General features: G+C 27.2%; 1 protein-coding gene across 1 annotated transcript in view; it reads left to right on the top strand.

Annotated features, from left to right (window-relative positions):
- Positions 1–23981, top strand: part of LOC136083210 (L-threonine ammonia-lyase-like) — a 114803-nt gene that overhangs the window by 13052 nt on the left and 77770 nt on the right. The window contains exon 2 of the mRNA XM_065802615.1: positions 18662–18845. Coding sequence (XP_065658687.1) covers positions 18666–18845 — 180 coding nt within the window. The 5' untranslated portion in view covers positions 18662–18665. The remainder of the gene's footprint in view (positions 1–18661; positions 18846–23981) is intronic.

Here is a 23981-nt window from a genome sequence, read left to right as displayed (position 1 = left end):
ACAGTAATTTTGTAGTGCATATATATATATATATATATATATATATATATATATATATATATATATATATATATATATAATATATATATATATATATATATATATATATATATATATATATATATATATATATATATATATATATATATATATATATATATATATATTAGTGTACAAAAAGAGTGTTCAATTTTTTTAAAGAACCTAGCAGCAAAAATTTAGTAAAATAAACACTCATCTAATTTGAGCTTCTACTGCCTGTTTCTCCTTCATCAAGATCATCAGAAAGCTTTCTAATGATCTCGCATAAAGAGAAACTGATTGTGGAATATGTTCATATTCTTAAAACCTACTATTGGTTCTCACAAGTAACTTCGTTAATTTTTTTCAAAATTTTATTGAATATAGTGTTTTTTCAAAATTTTATTGAATATAAGGTTTTTTCAAAATTTTATTGGATATAGAGCACCAGACACTTACCTTGAACACTTACCAAGTCCCGAATATTGTATAAAAAAAAAGTTTTTCAAAAGTATGTCATGTTGGGTATCAAAAGAAGTGAAATTATATAATATGTAGTTTATTGATAATAATTCCAAAAAAAAATCTTATGTAATGATTTTTTTATAAAATGATTGTTATTTTTAATATTCTTATATAATTTCGCTCCTTTTGAGACCCAACATGACATACTTTTGTAAAAATTTTTTTTATATAATATTAAGGACCCTTTTTTTTTTATACAAGTTAGTGTTCAAGGGGCTTGTGCTCCCACCAAATCCAATAAAATTTTGAAAAAATTTAACAAAGTTGCTTGTGAGAACCAATATAAAGTTTTCAGAATATGAACAGACTTTTTTGAGAATATAGGGGGAGGATGTCACACCCTAATATATGTATATATATATATATATATATATATATATATATATATATATATATATATATATATATATATATATATATATATATATATATATATATATATATATATATATATATATATATATATATATATATATATGTATATATATATATATATATATATATATATATATATATATATATATATATATATATATATATATACATATATATATATATATATATATAAACCTCAAAATAATGGTCTTGGTAAGACTATTCCGTACTGTTCCACCCTTTCAATAATAATTTTTTTGCCTTAATAATAAAATACATAATTAAAGTATAAATATTTATATATTTATTTACAATTAGGAAATCATTGTTCATCAAAGAAAGGAACAAAATATATATCTTTTTAACTGATAAAAAAAGTATAAATTGTTAAAAAAAGAACACAAAATAGATCCATTTATTATACGAAAGAAACAAAACAAAAAAACAATACATATTTTCAATTATAAAAAAGAACAGAAAAGTTTCTTAAAACAACACACTATTCTTTCTTAAACAACTTTATGCTATTTACAAATAATATGTGTATATTAGGGGGTTGATTTTTCAACTTTTTTTTAAAAATCAATGGGTATATTTTTAAAAGCTGACATTTTTATATTTATTTATAAAAATGTATACCTTAAGACATTTGATTGCAAAAATGTCACCCATAAATATGAAATTGTAATATGAAAATAAAAAATTGTAAATGTTTTTTAACAATTTTTAATGTGTAGCACAAAGATATTGTAATTATAATAATTACAATGTCATTGGTGCAGCGTGATACAAATAAACAAACATTTAAGTATATAAGTTTGAGTATACATTGTTTGAATGCATCCGATGTTATCAATTTCTGCAAGCACAAGATTGAATTATTGTCATTAGCAGTCAAGATAAACATGTTCCAATTAAGGTGACTTTTTGTGTTTACTAGATTTCATTTTAATTTTGCACGTAACTTAAAATTATTTCAATTTACTTTATATTTCAGAATGTCCAGAATAAGCTCCGAGCTGAAAAACTTGAAAATATCAAGCCTGGACAAAAAATCTAGTCCACTTTGAGAAATCAAAATCAACAAGATCTCACATACACAAAGTTTTGCAGCCACTTGGCATTATGAATAAAATGCCAAAAGCTTATTCTGTTATTGGTCGGTATAATTACTTATAAAATTTAGAGAAGTCAGTGTATTCTAGATGTAAAATGGTTGGCGCAGAATTATCTGATTTATGGCTTAAACTGAGTTTACCAAAAATTAATGAAAGGTCTATAACAAAAAAAGTAGAAATTCTTATTAAGAAATATCATTCTGTTCAAAAATCCAAACAATGTTTTGAAGAAAAGTGGGATTATTTATTTGATATAACCAAAGTGAATGGTAACTGGCTTAGCAATGAAGATAAAGAATTTTATATATTACAGGTGAAAACTGATGGTCAAGCTGGTTATTGCACATCAATAATTGTTAAGGTACATCCATCTAAAGCTGGCAAGAAGAGAACTATCATAGCTGAAACAGGTACAGTAGAGGTCAGTGATGACAATAAAGGAGACAATGAACAAGATGATGAGCAAGATTCTGATTATAATCCGCCAGGCCAAAAAGCAAAGAGAAAATATGAGAACACCACTGTTGCTGTTAACTTAGTTAAGAAGTCAAAACTAAGTATTAAGAGATCAGCAGAAGTTTGCGAAAATTTATCTGAATGTGGTGTTAATGTGCAAGCACCATCCAAATCTGGGGTTTATAGAGCTACAATGTCAGAAGCTCAAAAAATGGAAAAGCATATGATTAATCATTTAAAAAATGATGATTGGGTGTTGCATTTTGATGGTAAAAGAATTTCCGGGATTGAGTATCAAGTCTTGATTTTAAAAAATGCAGAAAAGGAGGTCAAGTTAGCCATTTTGAAACTGGGTGATGGTAAAGCTAATAGTATTTACAGTGGAATAGCTGAAGTGCTAGATAAATTTCAACTATGGAGTAGTATTAAAGTTATAATATCTGATACCACAAGTGTTGTTGTAAGCGAACTTCAAAGAGAATTTGAAAGAAAAAATCTTGAACCAGTTCAATTTATTGGTTGTCAGCATCATGTGTTAGACACAATTTTGAAGCATTCCATGAATGAAATTTTAGATGAAGAAAAAAGCTCATCACCAGAAATACATTACAAATTTATTGTAAACCTGCAAAAAAACTATAAAAATTTAAAATCAAACTTTAAGCAAGGTGAAAAAATTTGTAAAGTAAAGACTAATAAATGGAGAGATGATATGGACTTTTTGTTTGAGTTAGTACAAAGTTATCGATACATGAAGGTGAATGGTAGATATCCGGCTATAAAATTCAAAAGTCTGCCGTCATTGAACAATGCCAAATGGAATTCAAAAGCAATCTACGCTCTTCTGGCATATATTTTAAATGAGTCGAATAATAATCAACTTCGCATGGCTTGTGACTTCATTACATCAGCCTGGTCTGATATATGATTTTCTGACATGCAATACTCAGAACATAATTTTAACAATTTAGAGCAAGCAATAACTTCAACTACAGCCATGAAAACCTTGAAAACATTTTGGTCCCAGGAGCCCAGTCGCATACAAGGAATTCAGAGATCTAATATCTGAGCGGAAAGAGCCATAAAAATTATGCAAGAAATTTATGCAAAAGATATTGACAAGATGAACTTCAGATTTATTCTGCACAACAACTTTTAAATTGCACAAACAATTGATCTTTGTATATTAATGAACAGAAAGTTTTGTAAAAATAAATTGCTATTTTTCTGTTAATTTGTCGATTTTTACGTTATACTTTTTTACTTACGGGGACATTTTTGAAACTTTAGTCAGTAAAACTTTTGCAATTGGTAATCTCATGTAGTATGTCAGATTTTGGCACTATACCCATGTATAGTTGTAAAAAAATCAACCCCCTAGTGTATATATATATATATATATATATATATATATATATATATATATATATATATATATATATATATATATATATATATATATACATACAAAGTAACAAAACAAAATCTGTAAAGAAAAGTATATATTTACAAGAAAAATTTAACTACATAATCTATTAATAACTGTAAATAAATAATAATTGATAAACCAAATACAAAAATATTAGTTATAGATGCAGCGTATTATTAACTAATTGGTCCCTCTCCTCATATTTGACTCTCTAGAGGAGCCACACTCCCTATTAAATAAAAAAGTGTCCTAAATTTTACCCCATTTTGGACCCACATTCCATGTGCCTTTTGGAATGTGGGCCCTTTATTTGTTTTGCAATATGCTGAAAAGACATTGTATGATAAATCTAAAATGACAATAAGCAATTATGATATTATAAAACAATTAAAATACCACATGTAAATACTGCAAATCAATATACCTATTGTTATTGTTTTTTCTAAAGCATTGTTAAAAATAGTCAAAATCTGAAAGAAAAGATATTTTTTGCCAAGAAAAATAACTGTTAAAAAAAATAGCAAAAACATAGTAGCTAACAGTAAAAACAAAGTTTGTAATATGACCAGAAAGTAAAATTATTCTTACCTTAATTGTAACAAACTAGCTTATTTTAAAACTATTAACTAATAATCAGCAAAGAAAATTTCAACTAAACAAAATTTTCTAAAGTAAAACCATTTTTTAACAATAGAAAAAGTAAATTAATGATAGTTATAGAAATCGAAAGTAGAACTATAGAGAAAAAAATAAAAATGTTTTTTATACATAATATTTGCACTTAAAAAGGTAAATAATTCATCATGAGATAATAAATCATTATCTCGTGATGGTATCATTATTGTTATTGTTAATAAAGGTAAAACTGTAAACAGAAAAACTAAACAAAAAAAAAAAAAAAAAGAAAAAAAAAAGACTTTTGTTAAATGTTAATTTTTATTAAAAATATGATTCTTTTAATTAAAAAAACATTAAAAAAACTTATTCTAACAAATTTTACAATAACACTAAAATACATAATTTTTTCTTGAACAGATAAGGATTCATCCATAAAAAACATACAGAGTGAAAATTGATTTTTAAATACTTTTACATTGAAGTACTTATTAGAGACCCCTAATTCAGCACAAAGTACTTATTAGGTACCCCTAATTCAGGAATAATTGTAGAATATTATGAAGATTATTAACTGCAATTTAAAATATTCACAAACCTTTAACTGACAATAAAATACAAATTTGACATTTAGAAATAAAAACACAATTACAACAGCTCTCAAAATACTTGAATATTTTGCGGGTTTTACTGAGTGATATTTTGATGGTGAAACAAAATGTATACCTTTTTAGCAAAAATTTGTTTATAAACATAACTTAATATAACAAAAAAAGAAACAAAATAGGTATTTTTAACAATTTTTTTTATTTACAAACAAAATTCAATAAATAAGGCCGCGTATAAATTTTTTTGAACAAATTTGTATTTGCTTTTTTGGTTTTTATTTTAACATATTGTTCGATATTTCGCTGATCTATTTTGATATATGATATAATAAATAAAAATCTTTTTTTATTTTCAATAAAGTTTATACGCAGCCGTATTTATTGAATTTTACACAAACACACACACACTCACTGACAAACACAGAAATATATATATATATATATATATATATATATATATATATATATATATATATATATATATATATATATATATATATATATATATATATATATATAGCTAGATAGGTATATAAAGAAAAAAGTTAATTATCTTAAATATAAGAGCTAAGGATCAAAGTTGAAAAAATTAGTTTCGGTAACAGCCATTAGAATCGTGAGAAAAGTTGGCTAAAAATAGAAATAAAGATTTGTAAAGTCATAAAATGAATGGTGATAAAATGAAAAGTTGACTAACTTTCTATTTGAATTAACTGAAATATTAAAAGTAACTTTTAAATAACAATCTTTTTATAAACTTATAATGAGCAAAAAATCTTTTTTTTATAATTAAAAATTATAATAAAATTTTTATATTATTTAATGAAATTAAACTATTTATTTGTAATTTCATGAAAAATATTGAATAAAATATTGTAATGCATTTAATACGTGACATGCATCGCATTTGCTTATGAAAAAGTGCCAAGAAACTCTTTCTCGACAATAATTCGGGTTTAATGGCTGCCGCGAGTTCTGTGCAAACACGCACAAATTAGAATTAACAATAATATTAAGTTGCTCAAAATATAATATATATAAAAAGTATATATATATATATATATATATATATATATATATATATATATATATATATATATATATATATATATATATATATATATACATATATATACCCAAGTAGCAAACAGTACTGGTGCAATATTGGGGAAATAATGTCTACAATATTGGCTCAATATTGTAAACTATATCGCGCCAATATTGCAATGTGAACATTTTGCCAATATTAGCCAATATTGACTCTACAAGATTTCGCCAATATTGTTAAGTCAATATTGAGAAATATTGACAAAATGTTCACATCGCAATGTTGGCGCGATAGTATTTAAAATATTGCACTAATACTGTAAATAATATCGCGACATCAACAGGAATATAATACTGACCAGTATTGGCGTAATATAGTTTACTATATTATCCCAATACTGTTAACTATATAATGCCAATATTGAGTATGTTGGGTTAAATTTTTATTGTTAAAAAATAATTTAAAAAAATATTGTCTTTTATAAATTTTTAGTAATTAAAATTTAAAACAGTTTTCTTGTTTAAATGATACTATATTACCAGGCTACATTATTCTTTTGAGTTAAACAGGTTATAGTCTTGGGAATGACAATGATCATAGATTGCTTTAATAAAATTTTTTTTAAATCATTATTTATTTGAAGTTATATGAAACAGAAACATAAGAAAAAAAAATATAGAGTGCTCCAAAAGTAAAGTATAACAAAATAAAATCAAGGCTAATTAAATATAGGCACAAAAAATGCATATATGTTTATAAACTGCTCCATTATAGTCTCACTATAAGATAATGGGCATTGACTTTCATTATTTATTTGATTGCTAAATATTGGTCATTGCTTAGTTATGGTTCTATTTTTTCTTCCATTATCTCCATCAATGGCCATAGCCAAAAACCTGCGAACTTTTTTTTAATACTTTTGTCATTAGCAATTTCAAATTGAACGAATACAACGTAAAATAATTAAAAAATTGACGCACTACTTAACACAACTCTACAAGATATTTTTTTGATATCATTAGTGTATAGTTTTAAAATATATAATTTTTCACGAATGAATATTGTAAAATAATTAGCTTTGACTAAAATATTTGTTTATTAAAAGGAAATCGAATGTAGAATACAAGTAGTGTACTTTACCTATAACCACCTTGCAGGATGTTTTTGTTTCAAAAGCTGTGGTGAATAACCCTTAAAATGTGATAGAAGTCTCTGATTAGTAGTCATTGCTATACAAAAGGTGCTTCTAGGGATAAAATATAAAAATCATAGCAAAATGTAATAGGCATTTATACAAAACATTTTCATATACAACATAACTATAATCAATCATGCATCATATTGCATTATTTATTTGTATGTATCATATGAATGTGTCCTATATTTTAAATATAGAAATTTTCATAGTATATGGAGCTGTTTCAAAAAACTATTAACTAATATCAATTCACTGATACATACTATCGATTCATAAGGTGTCTTTATTCCATAATTTTTCTTCCAGGTCTAGAAGATTTTTTTTCCTTTTTACCCAGCAAATAAATTCAATCAATTGAAATGGATAGTCAAGTAAAGCTCTGATTGCCAACTGAAGAGAGAAAACTTAACACTAAAACACTAAAGAATTCTTCAATCTTTGAAAAACTGGTAGTCAGTCTTCTCAGTGTCACTGTCATTGCAATTTGCAACTTTTTATGCTGAAGGCATAGATAATTCTTCTTCATTACTATTAACAGCCGTTTTAACGCTTGATGTAAACTCTAACGTTTCTACCTGTTTTAAAGCAGTTTCATAACTGTCAAAAAATACAAAGTAAAGATGAAACCATACTAGACAATGAACAGTTACTACAATTGAGTCAAATAGAGTTACTTAGATCATTAGTATATTGCGCATTTGTAACTTAAAATTAAACAAGCAAAAACAGTATTGTAAATAAAATATTTACCAGATTATTAAAGGGTTCTTATTTTCAGCTGCTTCGAGTTACTTTTAGAAGTAAATGTGGCTTCACGTATCACAGCTAAAGACAAGATACTTGCAAGTGATTTGGCTATACACCAAACTCTCATTAATCAGTCAGTCATGAAAAACAGACTAGGTTCATGACACACATATTGTTGGGTTTTTTTTCATTGAAAAATTTACCCACATCAAATTTTATTGCCATCTTTAATTTAAAGGTACAACAGCAAAAAAAATCCACAACAGATAAATATATAATATAAAAAAACTTCAGATGACCTTTCTTACAGACTACTATTTTTTTAACTGACAAAATTAGTCGAAAAATTATTGAATTTCATTTCCTGATGTAAAATTTAATCACTTTTTATTTCAAGTAGAGATTGATTACTGTTTAGTAAAAGAACGTGAATTTTAAAATGTGTGGTTTGGACAGGTTTCTATAATAACATTTTCTTATTTAAATATGACATTAAGGAAAAGATAAAAATATTTGTTACGACTTTTTTTTATCAGTGTTTTCATTCATTATAAGTTGCCTTTATTACGGCAAAAGAGTCGTTGTGAATGCACCCTGAAGGTAACCAACTTGAGGCTATAACTTATTACCCTGAGATTATGAGATTCAATTGAGCATGAGATTAAGATCTCAAGCTCAATAGAATAAGTTAGCCAGGTATAAAAGATAAAGTTCAAAATACAATTTTTTAAGAATACCTTATATTTCTTTTAGCTATGGAACGCTAAAATAAAGTGTTTTTAATTTACAGCACTAAAAAAATGAACATAAAAATTAATTTGTGATTAATTAATTTCATTTTAACTTTTTTTCTATAATGAAAAAAATTATACTCTTTTATAAAAAAAGAATTTGTTTACTGGCATAATTCAGTAATCATACAGTGAATTTTATAAATTTATTATTTAAGATTTAAAAAATAATAAACAGAATTAGTTATTCAAATTTGAGGGTTGGTTTCATTAAAATATGATATGTCAACAACTATTTTAAGAGTTTTTATATAACATATTGTTATTGCTATTATTATTACTATTATTATAATTATTATTATTATTATTGTTATTATTATTATTATTATTATTATTATTATTATTATTATTATTATTATTATTATTATTATTATCATTATCACCTAAGGTTAAAACTTTACAAGTAGAATAATTAGGCATGTAAAATATTCCTGTCAACCTTTTGTTCCTTTGTATCTACTTGTGTCGGTCTAATCGTTTATATGTAAATGTACATTTATTGGTCCAAATATGCTTTTAATTGTTTTTAAACATTGTGACAGATGTTAAACATACTATTTCTGATGGCAGTCTATTTCACAAATTTGTGACGTACGACTGTCTTACAAAATATCTGAATGGTACTTAATGAGGACACGAAAGGGTTGTAATTACATTTATAAAGATTGTGAATGCATTTTTAAGTTTCTACCATGTCATTGGGTAAGAAACGGTTAAACTTAGTTTCAGTATTCTTTGCTTGTAAGTGAGTCCAGTCAGGCCAAAAACAGATTTACTAGACTTGCTTAGTACATTTTCAATTATCTGTTGATCTTTTTAAAGCCTGAGATAGTAGACAGAGCTGAGAGAATCAAGTTGAGGACAAACAAGTAAAATAAATAAAGTACAAAATGTCCAGATATTAAGATTACGAAATAATCTTTTGATCATTTCAACAATTTTATTGACAGTGTTAATCTTTGTTATCTTGTTAATCTTTGTAATTAATTTTATTAGCAGTGTTAATCTTTGTAATTACAAAAGTAGTAAAAGTCAAATTACTGTCAATGAAAAACGGCAAGGTCTTTATCGATGAAAGAGTTTTTAAGATTGATTGAGGTATTAAAATTTTTATCGACGAGTATATTGATGGTCCTAAGGGCATAAATTTACATTTTTTTGCATTAAAACTTAGTTTCCATAATATTGCCCAGTTTGCTATAGAGAGAGGCCATTACAGTCGAGGAGGCTACTTTTGTAGTTACAACTCTCTCACAGCTCTTTAAATCCAAGATACGAACCTTTATGAAGAAGTTTGCTCCGCAGAGAAACAAGTTTGTTCATTTGAATTTCAAGTTCAAATTCGAAGTTCGATTGAAACTTCACTTACTTCCTTACATTTTGCAGCCATCTTTTCCCCATTTTTCATTGACATTTTTAACTATAAAAGTAAAATAAATCAATTCATTTAGGTTTGAAGTGATACTTTTTTCTTTTACAGTTTTAAATTTATTTAAAAATCTTTTTCATAATAAACTCCAATTTAGTACCCTCCTCGTCTGTAGTGGCGTTTTTAGCCTTGGGTAGGTGAATTAAAATAAAAATAAAAAATAAAAAAATAAACTACACCTGCTTATCTGCCAAGATTGAGCCACTCTACCATTGTTGAAAGGTTGCATTTCTCTATTTTTTCTACAAATACAATCATGGTCAATGCTCAAACAAGCTATCATCTCTATTAGGATAAACCTAAACTCGTTCTTGCTTGTTTCTACAAGTTGCATTCTTTTAGTGTATCTGTCCCTTCATTCTATAAAAACTTTTATTAATCCAGTTTTTTTCCTTACACATTAAAAAAACCTTATAACTATTAGCGATCTTCATGTTTTCTTTTATACACAACCTACAACCTTTTCAAGTCTTCAGTTAACTATTTCCTAGTATTTTTCTCTTATTCTCTATTTTAAAGTAACTTATTACTTAATAGTGGTTGCTTGTAATCTTGTTGTAAAGTAAATTAGAGTTTGAAAATATATAAATATATACCAGTATTTAATAAATAGTAATTGAAAGCATAAAATTATAACATATAAACTGTTATAAATTTCTTTAAATTTTATTTTGAGACTGAAAAAAGAAAGAATGCATTGCTAACATAGACACCCAGCCCAAGGTTTAATAATTTAATAATCTTAACATGTATTTGCTTTTTTATATTTCTGGATCATTTTCTTGGCGCACTTTAGCTATGGGATAAAATCAATTATGTTAACGTTTTAGTAAAATAGTATATCAAGAAATAACATTTTAATACTTTAGTTTTACTTAAAATTTTATAATTATACTTGTCTTTATTTTAATTTATTAAACTTTGCACATAAAATTAAATCTACACATTATTTTTATATTTATATATAGTTATGAATATCTTCAATATACATATATTTACTTGAAAATTGTATCAATCTACTGAGTTAATACTATCAACTCACAACTCAATAGATTGAAATCTTATTGATCCAAAATAAAAATTGACAAGTATTATTCATAATGGTTTTTTTGTTCTTGCATAACTTTTTCTTATTGTGTCTCATTTTAAACACTTAGGGGAGGGGGAAATCACATTAAATATGTATTGCATTTTATTATACAATTTTGAAGTAAACATATGCATATTGAAGATATACATAACTAATACATAATTTATAAAAAATTATTTCATATACCATTAAAAAAACAGTTTCTAACTATTACAACAAGCGGTTCATATTAACAAAATAGACAAATTCCAGTTAAAACATGCTGCCAAGTGCAGTGTCCCAAAAATAAATAATACATTGAATTTCGATATGCAGAATACTGCATTTGGAAGCATTTTGTCCATAAATACCAACAAAAAAAAAGGTTAAGTCTCTAGCTAAAGCGAAAGGTTATTTAGGTGAGTTTACTCTTAATTTTTTAAAAAAAATTTGACTTAAAAATGACTTTTATCATATTATTCAGATTACATTGTGACCCAAATAAACAAATAAATTAATGGTGCGTGTCAAACAAACAAATATACTTGCTGTAAAATCTTTAAGTGAATTTTTTTACAAAACAAATCATCAATTTTAAAAAGAAATTTGTTATATATGCAAACAATGAACATTTTAGCAAATAATTTTAAGAATGTAGGCGCATGCGCGGATACAGCATTTTTAACGTTTCAGATGATTAACTTCCAGACATGGATCAAACTCCTCACATTTATATGTTTATACTTATAACAAATAAGGATGCTTTGTAAAAAATTGCAATGATTGGAGCCTGGGAACAAAAAAGCCCTAAATTTTAGCTACATCTGCCCCAAACGTGAGAGCAACAAGTTGATACATCGTATTTTTTTACTATTCTCAACCAAATATATTTATCGATAAAATTAAATTTGACACTAAAATCTTTTAGCGTTCGAAAACTATGAACAATAAAAAGTTTGCCCCCCCCTTCCTTCCTCTCAATATGAGGGGGTTGCTCATTCATCTCAAACATCAAAAAATGTTGTATCCACCCCTGGAATGTCAAGGTTTCAATCTTAATCATTTACCTTTATTGTAATGAATAAAGTTTAGAGATTTAATTTATCATTTACCTTAAACTAAAATAGTATTATACTCTAAAAATTTATCATATAATAATATTGTAATACCACATAAACCAATATTATTAATACAAATAATATTAAACTAAATAATTTTAAGATCTTATTTTGTAGCGTTCTTTGAAATCTTTTGGCAGTTCCTATGAACTACCTAAATTACAAGTACATAAATTTATAAATAGTACTACTTATACATCAGCAAACATTATTATTAATAACAACTAAAAAATCCCATTTTGTGTTATTGAACAATCTGTATCTGTAGAGTATCCTAAAGCCTGTCTTCATTGTGTGTTCTCTCAATGAAACCTTGATTTAACCTAATGTGGCGTTCTGCACGGTCATTTACAACTGTAAGCGTTCTTACACACACTGAAAAGTCAATAAAAGACATGAAAACATTCTCATTTTCACATGCTTTGATGCCTTTTTCTTGCTATAGCAGGAGTTTCTTCTTGGAGATCTCCAATAGCAAGAACAAAAGGTAGGAATACTCGCTGACAAAGTCTTTTAATTTTGATGTAGGAATAGTTTCAATCTTAGTTTTAGGCTTTTTTTTACTCAGATCTTTTAACTCCGGGATATCATAAAAAAACAGCTTGTTTAACATGTTGGTCTTAACTTCGGTTTTCAGATTTTTATCAGTAAGAGCAAAAGTTACTTGTTGAGTGGACAGATACCAAGTATGACGCATGAGAATCTGGTAAAAAACCCTTCCTACTGCTGCAAATTCTTTATTCTCGTCCACTTTATGTAGCTGAAAAGCAATATTGAACGCCATTAAATCATTTGAAGGTGCTTGAGAAGCATTGGGGCTTTTTAGAAAGAAGAGTTCATGAAAAAATACAATGTAGTTGGTTGCAGCTTTCAGATGGTTTATTGTATTTTTTCTAAATGTCTCGGAATTAGCTGGGTGGTACATTTGAGTCATCTGAATAACCAGTAAGTATATACAGTCAGCCATAAACCTTGCTTCATCATGAGCTCCAGGCTGTTTAAATGAAAAATTCGATAACTCAGCTCCTAGAAAAAATGCCAGAAGCTCACAAAGATACTTGTAATCTCCTCTCTGGAAAGTATTCTTATGAAAAGCTGTGATACAGAACTCTTAAGTATTCAAGGAAAATTTGAACAGTAATGAGCCAACCCTAAAATGAATCTTGAGACCAGTCAAATTTTAAAATTCTCTCAAGTTTGTTTAAATCTTCGTTAATCTTCGGCCATAGTTTTTGGAGAATTACATAAAGTTTCTTGCTGGAACCACTTGTTGGACTAAAAATTTCTTTCATTATATGAGCCTCATGTATTTCATAGATGTGATGTCTGTACATTAACTAGAGAACAGGTCTTTTAAGGGCATAGGAAATAATAATCCTTACGGCACCTTTTATTTTTGCCAGTGTGACTGGATGTTGTGTCAGAACACAATCCAATAATCTGATAAGACATCTCATAGTATTCAAGAATTGTTTGAACTACAATGGCTTGCTCACTTCTCTTAGATTTTAAAGATGCCAAGAAGAATGTCTAGTGAACCAGACTCAGATGAAAATGCGCTAATGGCAATTCTATCCTCATATTTACATATTATTTTTTCCCAATCGTATCTCTTCAAAATCTTGGTATCAAAATGTACCAAAATTTGTAAACCTCTTACTTTATCTATGTTTTCCTCTCTAATTATCTGTGCCCCAAACTTCACAACATTATGAGTTTTCCTGTTTAGAGTTGATTTTGATATCAACATATTATTAGTATTAACTCCACCAGCCTTGTAAAGAGAATACAAAAGACGCATACCCGGCCTGACTCCAATTCCAAATCTGGTCATAATTAGAACCCAATTGTAAAGAATGTCTTCCATACATAACTGAAAGCAAACTTTGATGTCACCCTGAAACCTTTTCTGTTTTTTGTGGACTTTAGCTGGAGGTAAATATAGTTCGTCATATTTTATTGTCACTATCTGTGTTTGAAAAGTCACTGTCCGATTAATTAATCTATTTTTTCTTGTTTTATCTTCATCTCTTTGGATTTTCTCAGACATCTTAATTATTTTTATCATCTGCCCTGAGAGGATTTTCACAAAATTTATTGTCCATGTTCCCGAATTTGACCATATCCCCTCTCAGACAATGCTTCAAGAATTTTATGTCTTCCTTCTTAACCTCATCATCCCTATTTTTATTAAATCAAATATGTTTGTTTTATTAATAGAGAAGAGAGCACTGTTCTCTTTCAAAAAAGTGTTCACCTTTTTTTTTAGCTACCCTCTGGTAGTTTTAGTGTTTTTAGCATTTTTAAAATGTGGTATTCCTTGACTTTCTTGGTGATTCTGGTCTTGATAGTTTGCCCCGTGACAAGCAAAACATTATTAAACCCTGCCTGCTTCTATAAATTGATAAGCTCCCTCAGAATACAGACACCAGTAATTATCTGCTTGTTGTTCTCTATGCACACTCAATCAGCAAACCTGGATCATCTTAAATACGCCTTCCCGGAAGCAACAGTACAACCAATTTTGATGTTAATCAGTGTAGTACTAAAAAATAAATATAAAAAAACATTAAAAAGTTAATATTGACATGTAAAAAATGACAGGTTTTGTTAATTAATTACCAATTTACCTATTGCTTTTTTCGGAGTTAAGCTAGTAATACCTTCTGAGTATTTCTCCATTTGTAAGAAGTCTATTAGAGACAAAACTCTGTAAAGAGAATCCAAGCAAATAAAATTGTCTTCTCTTCCTGGTAGCTTTTGACGCATTATAAAGATCTGTTCTCAGTGAATTAGCGTGACAATTTATGTCTAGAGACATTTTTTTAAATCAATTTATTTCATTAAAAAAATCCGCGTTAGATGCATTTAAGTGTAGTTGATTGAGTCGGGAATATAGCATACAACTAATTAAAAAAAAAAGTGAAACTGGTAAATAAGTTTTATATACAAGTTTAAACCTGCGTATTAGAAGAATTTCTTGATTGAAAATAAATTTTAAACTTGATTTCTACTTTAATTATATATTGACTTAAGTTAAACTTACGCATCATTAGTTTTTATTGTTAATCAAAAACACATCATTAATTTTTATTGTTAGCGATGCTTTTGTCGAAATATAAATAAAAGTTGACTCGGATTAAAATCAATTTTAAATCAAAATTTATTTATTAAATTAAAAGTAAATTCACCTAAATAACCTTCCACTTGAGCTAAAAACCTAATTTTGTTTTGTTTTTCTTTATGGACAAAATTATGCTAAATATAGTATTCCACACATTAAAATTCGATTTATGATATATTTTTGAGACACCCTATTATACTTTTCCCAAGAACAATGAATAAAATCACCATGATTATGAGCAAAGTGGAAAAAATGATAGAGACAGCAGCCCTCTTTACATCTGTCTGGTATTCACCTTGGTTTTTAAAGTCGTATTTGGTTGCAAATTCACCCTTAAATAATCTTGTCGCTTTCAAGAATGCTTTTTGCATCAAAGAAAAATATCCCAATCCTGCTTTGGAATTGGTTGCTAGTATTCAAAGAAATAATTGGTACTTGAGTGAACAGTTGGAGCTACCATCTCTGGCTGATGAAGATGTAGAGCAGGAAGTTAAGAAAGAGATGTTGGATAGATTAGTTTAGTAGGACGTTCCTGACAAGTTCAAGATTAGAAAACCTGAACAACCAATCATATCGGAGTTCACTGAGCTTTGGGAACTGTTAGGTCCAGAAAGTTGGCTCCTGTTGAAAATTGCAGAAGCCACTTGATGGGGAATAGAGCTGTGGGTGAAGGAAAAAGCGTTTAAGTTGTTAGCTTTATTTAAAAAGTTTGTTAAAAGTTTGACTCGCATCAACAATCTTGCAGAAAGAAACAATATGTAACAAAACTTAATGCTGGTGGCCAGTAAAAGTATAAAGGAGCTTAAAAAAGATCTTTCCGAGTCCCAGTTAATAAATGTATAATTTATTATTCCTGAAATACTTATTTTTTGACACATTTTTGTACTTTTATTATAAAATGTGTAAAATTTCGCTTTTTAACAAAAAGTGGAATTTTACATACTGGTGAAACCGTGGTCCGATAATGTTTTTTATATATATTTGCAATAAAGAGACATTAGAGAATCGAGAAAAACTGCGTGCACACACACACATATATATATATATATATATATATATATATATATATATATATATATATATATATATATATATATATAAAATAAATAAAATATAAAAAATATATAAATATATAAAAAAATATATAAATATATAAATTTGGAACACTCTAATACACGTATGTGTGTGCTTTATTATTTCAATTACACTAAATAAAATATTGTTACAACTTAAATATAACACGATATAAATGGAATATATAATTGCGCTGTGATATACTTGGGTGAGCGAAGTAAAAAAAATATATATATTTTATATAAAAATTTTCTACTATTTTATTTCATTAAAGTTTTATTATCTGACTTAAAGGTTTAATCTATTTTTCTTTTCTTTTTATAATAGAAAGAAAAAAAAATATATTGCTATTGAATAGCAATTTTCATAAAATTATGTTCTATCATCACTTCGTATAATGACAATTATCAGCTGTAAATATGCAATATGTAAAGATACAATAAGCAAAACATAGATACACTAATAATACCAGTTTAACGGCAGTCATTTGTTTAGTAACCATGTAGTTAATATTGAGTTCAAGTAGCTGTTCATGTTAGACACATTGAGTACTACACGTTTAAAACATTTTTTTAGACGTCTTATACACGTTTTTTGTACACTGGGAAGCTTTATTTGCAAACTACGTCTTATGATATTTAAGCTTGCAGAAATAGAGAAATTTAAAAAAAATTATGTGAAACAGTGTTCTTTAAAAAGTTCAACCGTTATTTTTTGATAACAACGAAGGTTGTTTTTATAAAATAGTACCCCCAAACTTAAGTTAATTAAAATTTTTGTATATTTTAAATAAAACTGAACTTTTCAGACGAGCATCATTAGACGTTTTTCCTTACACTAGAGCGACATTTTGTTGATCAACATTTTTATTTGAAATTTATTTTAGTTGCATTGAAATAAATACACAGCCAGAAAATTTACTCTGGCCATTATTTTAAAATGCAAATTGAACTCTAAATGAGCAGAAAATATTTCCATCAAATTATATGCAGCTACTTAATTAGATCTTTGATTTTAAGTTTGAACAAAACAACAAACTTCCTTGTAATACAAGAGCTTGTATTAGTTTTTTAATTAAGCCACGAGGTAAAGCTCACCCCGAAAAGTCTTCAGTTGTTCTAACAAGAGTTCTCATTCAGTCAAAGATACACCTATTAAAAGAAAAAATGACTTTTACAGATAACAAACCTTTTAAATAGTATTTAAAAAAAAAATAATACTTTTCAAAAGATTTGTTATCAGTAGCAACGAAATCAACAATTATTTAAATACAAATACATTATTATTTAAATATAAATAAATTATTTAAATTCAAAAACTCATGTACGCTTATTCGAGTGTTTAAATTTCTGCATGCGTTTCATAAATTTAATTTATACTAATTTTCCATTTTGTTAAAGATTACCGCTTTTGGAAAAGTTATTTTAAAGTGATGCCAAAATTGCCACCAAATGCAAAGACAAATTTAAACCAGATTTAGCTGAGCAATATGTCTTATTATAAGACTATACAAATTACGAAATATGAAATTGTGCTTCGCTATTTTTCTTGACTGTATGATTCTAGTTTCTGTTTCGATTTTATATTGTTATATATATTTATATTGTTTTGCTCTATGATTTTTTAATATATGTTATTACTTTTTTTATTATTACAAATCATTATGCAATTCAAACTTTATATTCAAAAATATATAACTCAACTTAGTCAATTTCTAAAATGTATTAGTTGATTTAAATCGGCTAGAAAATAAAATTAGGTGATGGTTGAATTATTTTTAATTTGTAACAACACTAAATAAAACTTGATGAATTACAAAGAAAAGCTTGAATTAAAAATCAAAAACTTTACAACACCTTAAGACCACTTAAACTATTGCTAAATGCTTTTTTATACTTAGAAATGCGTATTTTTAGAAAAATGTCAAATGATCACAATAAAACTGAAGATTGTGAGGCTGTTGAAAAGCCTCATGAAAGACATCATGAAGGAAAAATTCAAAAACATGTTGCAAGTGAAGGACCGATTGCAGTGACTTTTGAAGATATAACTGCAGCTGCATTTAGGATAAAAAATGGAATAAAAAAGACTATTTGTGAGGTAATTTAATTATTACTTATCATAATTGAAAAGGTTTCAAATTTTTGTAGTAATTTTTTTTGTAAGCTGCACATATTCTCCATTTCAACAGAGAATAATAGCTTTTTTCGTTTCATTTTTTTAAAAATACTGTTATATGAGGCCACATTTTGACTGCTTTTTTTCAATAACTTGCTAAATACAAGACCTATAAATTTTTATATTTTATTCAAAAATTACTCATAAAAAATGCACGTTATATGTACAATTAGCAAGGTAACTTTAAAAACTTTAATGAAAATCATTTTTGAAAAACCCAAAATTGGGATAATTTGGTCACTTAACAAAAAAAACCTAATTTAAACAACAAAACATGGCAAGACCTGTTTAAAAAACATGTTATGAAATTAAAGAGAGCCACAAATTGAAAAACTGGATTACTAAAATAAATTTCAAAATATATATACAAATACAATGAAATAAAAAACACATAATAAATTTAAAAGGCACTTAAGTCTGCTTTAATGCAAATACTGCTTAATTTGACATCGCAAATTTTAATGATAAGCAAATGTCGTTGACATTTGTTTATCTTTAAAATTTATCTTCGGGTGCTTTTTACCACTATGTCAGTATAGTTTACTCCTTAATAATCTTAAACACGATTTTAGAGATATTCTCAATGATTTTAACAACAAAATAAACTGTATGAACTGTGGGCGGACGACCATTTATTTTAAAATTAGCCAGGGCATACGTGCCAATTTCACAATTTTTCACCTCTACTAAACTTTGCTTATTTTGACTTCTAAAAGTAACTTTTCAACATCTCCAATGCTCTCAACGTTTTAGTTATCTCCAATGCTCTTAACTCTGGCCCTCTCGTGTACACAGCCTTTGATATATTGATACATATATACATATATATATATATATATATATATATATATATATATATATATATATATATATATATATATATATATATATATATATATATATATATATATATATATATATATATATATATATATATATATATATATATATATTGATACCAGAGCAACCAGCAACTTTATAATCTTCTTCTAGACCTTCTTCGATATCAGTAACTTCAACTGGTAACGTACTGGTTTCTGGCGCATCTGTGATTCCCTTTGCTCGTTTAGATCCTACTGCTCTCTTTCTCTCTTCTCTTAAAAGTTCTATTAGCTCTTGGCTAACATAATCGTGCAATGTAACTCCTTCTAAAAGATCTTTCCTTACCTTTGCGACAACACTTTTATTGTTAGAAGGAACAGTGCCATAGAATCTAAAGCCGGCTCTTACGAATTATCATTGAAATTATTAGTGAAACTGTTCATTTTTATGATTAATAAAGGTGACAACTTGCGAAAAACCTAAATAGAAAGTCTTATGACAAATTTTCCTTTATTTAGTTTCCGTTTAGACAGTATTGCTTGTCAATACCTTTTTGTGAGGCCATACATTGTAGCATCGAGTGGCTGTAATATATGGGTTGAATTACGCCAAGGCAGAAACCTCATGTGGATCTTTTTCTTCCGGCATGTTTCAAGGTTAGAAGGACTTGTTTAAGCAACCAAATTGGCTTTAATTATCACCATTTATCGATCTTTGGGCAAATTGTGACACCAAGTTTAAATTATTTTGACTGCTTTTTTTTCAATAACTTGCTAGATACAAGACCTATAAACTTGTACATTTTATTCAAGAATCACTCATACAAAAAACTATACAAAAAACCATAAAAAATCTGTATTCAAAGAAAAGGTACCATTTTAGTAAGAAACGGGGTAACAAACAAGGATAGTGTCTTGATAAAGTGAATTAACTTATTCAGATCCCAAATAAATCTAATTCAGAATCCAAATAAATAATAATTCAGAATGCAAATAAATAATAAGGGCAAATCTTTAATTCCACCTCTCTTGTATGGTTCAGACTTTGTCACCTCACCTAAAGACAAAGCTGAATTGTTTGCTAAAAACTTTTCATCAATATCATCTCTTGATTTCACTATTTGCGTTCTACCTGATATTGCCAACAAACAGGTTAATCCCTTGCTTGACATTCATATCACTCCAGCTTTTGTATCTAAAGTGATTTTCTGTCTAGACTCTTCTACAGCTTGTGGCCCGGACAACATATCTGTTATTGTCTTGCAGAAGTGATTCCATAGCTGTCGTCTATACTCTCAAAACTATTCAACAAGTGCTTATCAGAGTCTTGTTTTCCAGCCTGCTGGAAAGCGGCATCTGTTATCCCTATTTTCAAAAATTCTGGGGAGCAATCTGATTCGTCTAACTACCGTCCCATTAGTCTTCTTCCTATCATAAGCAAGGTTTTTGGCATGCTGGTCTTCTCCATAAGCTTTCTTCTTATGGTGTATCCGGCAACAACTTTAAAGTTATTGAATCTTTCCTTTCCAATCGTAGTATAAAAGTTGTCCTCGATGGACAGCACTCTTCTTCTTATTCTGTAACTTCAGGGGTTCCTCAAGGTTCTATCCTTGGCCCTATACTCTTTTTAATTTACATTAACGATCTTCCAGATATTCTCACATCTAAGGTGGCATTGTTAGCTGATGATACTACCATTTATTCTTACCGTGATAAAAACCAACACCCTCTGATTGCTTAGAGGGGGCATTTGAGTTTGAAAAGGATCTCACTTCTGCTACAGCATGGGGCTCACAGTGGCTGGTGAACTTTAATTTAGATAAAACTCAATTTTTTTCAGCCAATCGTTATCGCAATAAGTTAGATCTTCGTATATTTATGAACGGTGATGTACTCGATGAGTCATCTACTCTTTATCTTCTAGGATTAACTCTTACTTCCAATCTTTCTTGGAAACCATATATTAAATCAGTTGCAAAATTAGCATCTGCTAAGGTTGCATCTCTTTATCGAGCTCGTCACTTTCTTACTTCGGATTCTATTCTCTATCTATATAAATCTAAAATCCGTCCTTGTATGGAATACTGTTGCCATATCTGGGGCGGTTCTTCTAATGATGCCCTTTCTCTTTTAGACAAGGTGCAAAAATGCATTGTAAACATAGTTGGACCTGCTCATGCAGCCAACCTCCAACCATTGTCTCATCGTCGTAATGTTGCTTCTCTTTCTCTTTTCTACAAATACTATAATGGGCACTGCTATAAAGAGCTAGCGTCTCTTGTGCCATCTACTAAAATTCATTCTCTTCCTTCATCTTACTTTCCTGATTCATATAATTTGCATTCCTTTAAGTCGTCCGTCAACTGTTATCTTGCTCTACAATCTTCATCTTTTTTCTTTCAGTAACTTCCCACTTTATTTAGTGGCTGCCTGCAGCCTTGTTGGAAGCGAAGATGTTTAAAAAAAATTAAAAAAAATCCAAAATTGGCAGTTTTATTATATTTTGAGCAATCGCGAGCTCTTAATCGACAGAAGTGGCAGTTCAACCAGGTTTCCGCATATATTAGGTCTTACCATATAGTTATTTTCTAAAAGAAAAAAAACTCTGTAGGTCTCAAAAGCCCTTTTAACGGGCATAGCATAATACAACCGAAAAACAATGAAAAAAAAATTAGACACATTTATAAATCAAATCAATAAGTGGCTATATTACCCCAAATTTTAAAATGGTCTATTTTCCCCATTTTCATAAATGTACATGCTTCGAGCTTTAAAATGCACTTAAGATCATAGAGCTAATAGAGGTCTGGTAAAAATATTGTCATCCAATTATTTGCTTTGCAATAGTTCACGTTTTTAAAATCTGAAAAGACAAAAATGACAAGTGAAAAACATTCAACATTAAGAGTATTATTATTTTAATTCTTTTTTAACAGACATTTTTTAACAGACATGTCAGATTTTAACACAATGTCAGATTAACATTGTGCTCTAGAATGTGTTTAGGGTAGGTCACTGCAGCATTAAAACATTTTTTTATGAAAAATTAATAGATATGCTAAACTGTCTCTATTGCTCCACAGCGTCTGTGTCACTCCATTCGACGGAATATGGTTTCGATAGTTTACTTTAAATGGACAAATTGTTCAGAAAAAAAAACAACTAAAAAATTATGAAAAACGTTAAATAGTTTTTTTCTTTTTTAAAAGTTAAGGTCTAGATAGTATTTAGCTAAACCTAAATCTTTAGTTAACGTGTGCTTAGGCCCCTATAGATGGGTATATTAGTATGGCATTTTTAAATTGACTTTTTTACAAGTTTACTCCCAAAAAGTAAGCATTACTATTATTATCATTACTATTTAAGTAGGGCATACACACTCTTAGTATGTTAATGTTACTAATTCTGCGGTAAAAATATTGCCTAATTTATTGGTATGATTTTTTAATCAATATTCAACATTAGCTATGATCTAAACTCTAAAAACTGCAATAAAGCAATGCTTGGATGACTAAATCAGTGTATGTGTAAATGCAGACACTTGATTAACTTTTTTTAAAGCAAACTTTAATAATAAAAAAATTTCATTATATAAGTTTCGTATTTACATTAGTAATTAGAACATAATATATCATAGCATATATAAGCAAAAAATAAATCATACAAAAATTTAGGAAAACATTCAAAATTAAAGTATATATTACATTTTAATATGAATATTTTTTTATTATATATACATATATATATATATATATATATATATATATATATATATATATATATATATATATATATATATATATATATACAGATAATAAAAATATTTTTATTATTATTATTATTATTATTATATATATATATATATATATATATATATATATATATATATATATATATATATATATATATATATATATATAGATAATAAAAATATTTTTATTATTATTATTATTATTATATATATATATATATATATATATATATATATATATATATATATATATATATATATATATATATATATATATATATATATATATATATATATATATATATATATATATATATGTATATATATATATATATATATATACAAATATTTTCCTTCAGAGTAAGAGTTAACGGGATTCTAGTGTACCTTAGTTTGAGAGTTGAACTTAAGCAAAATGAATCGCAGGTTTTGTAAATACGAAACTAATAAGTTTAGAACTTACGCCAAACTTACGCCAAAAAATAT

The sequence above is a fragment of the Hydra vulgaris genome, chromosome 08 (genome assembly GCF_038396675.1).
Source record: "Hydra vulgaris chromosome 08, alternate assembly HydraT2T_AEP".
Taxonomy (NCBI): domain Eukaryota; kingdom Metazoa; phylum Cnidaria; class Hydrozoa; order Anthoathecata; family Hydridae; genus Hydra; species Hydra vulgaris.
This window is presented reverse-complemented; position numbering and strand designations above follow the sequence as displayed.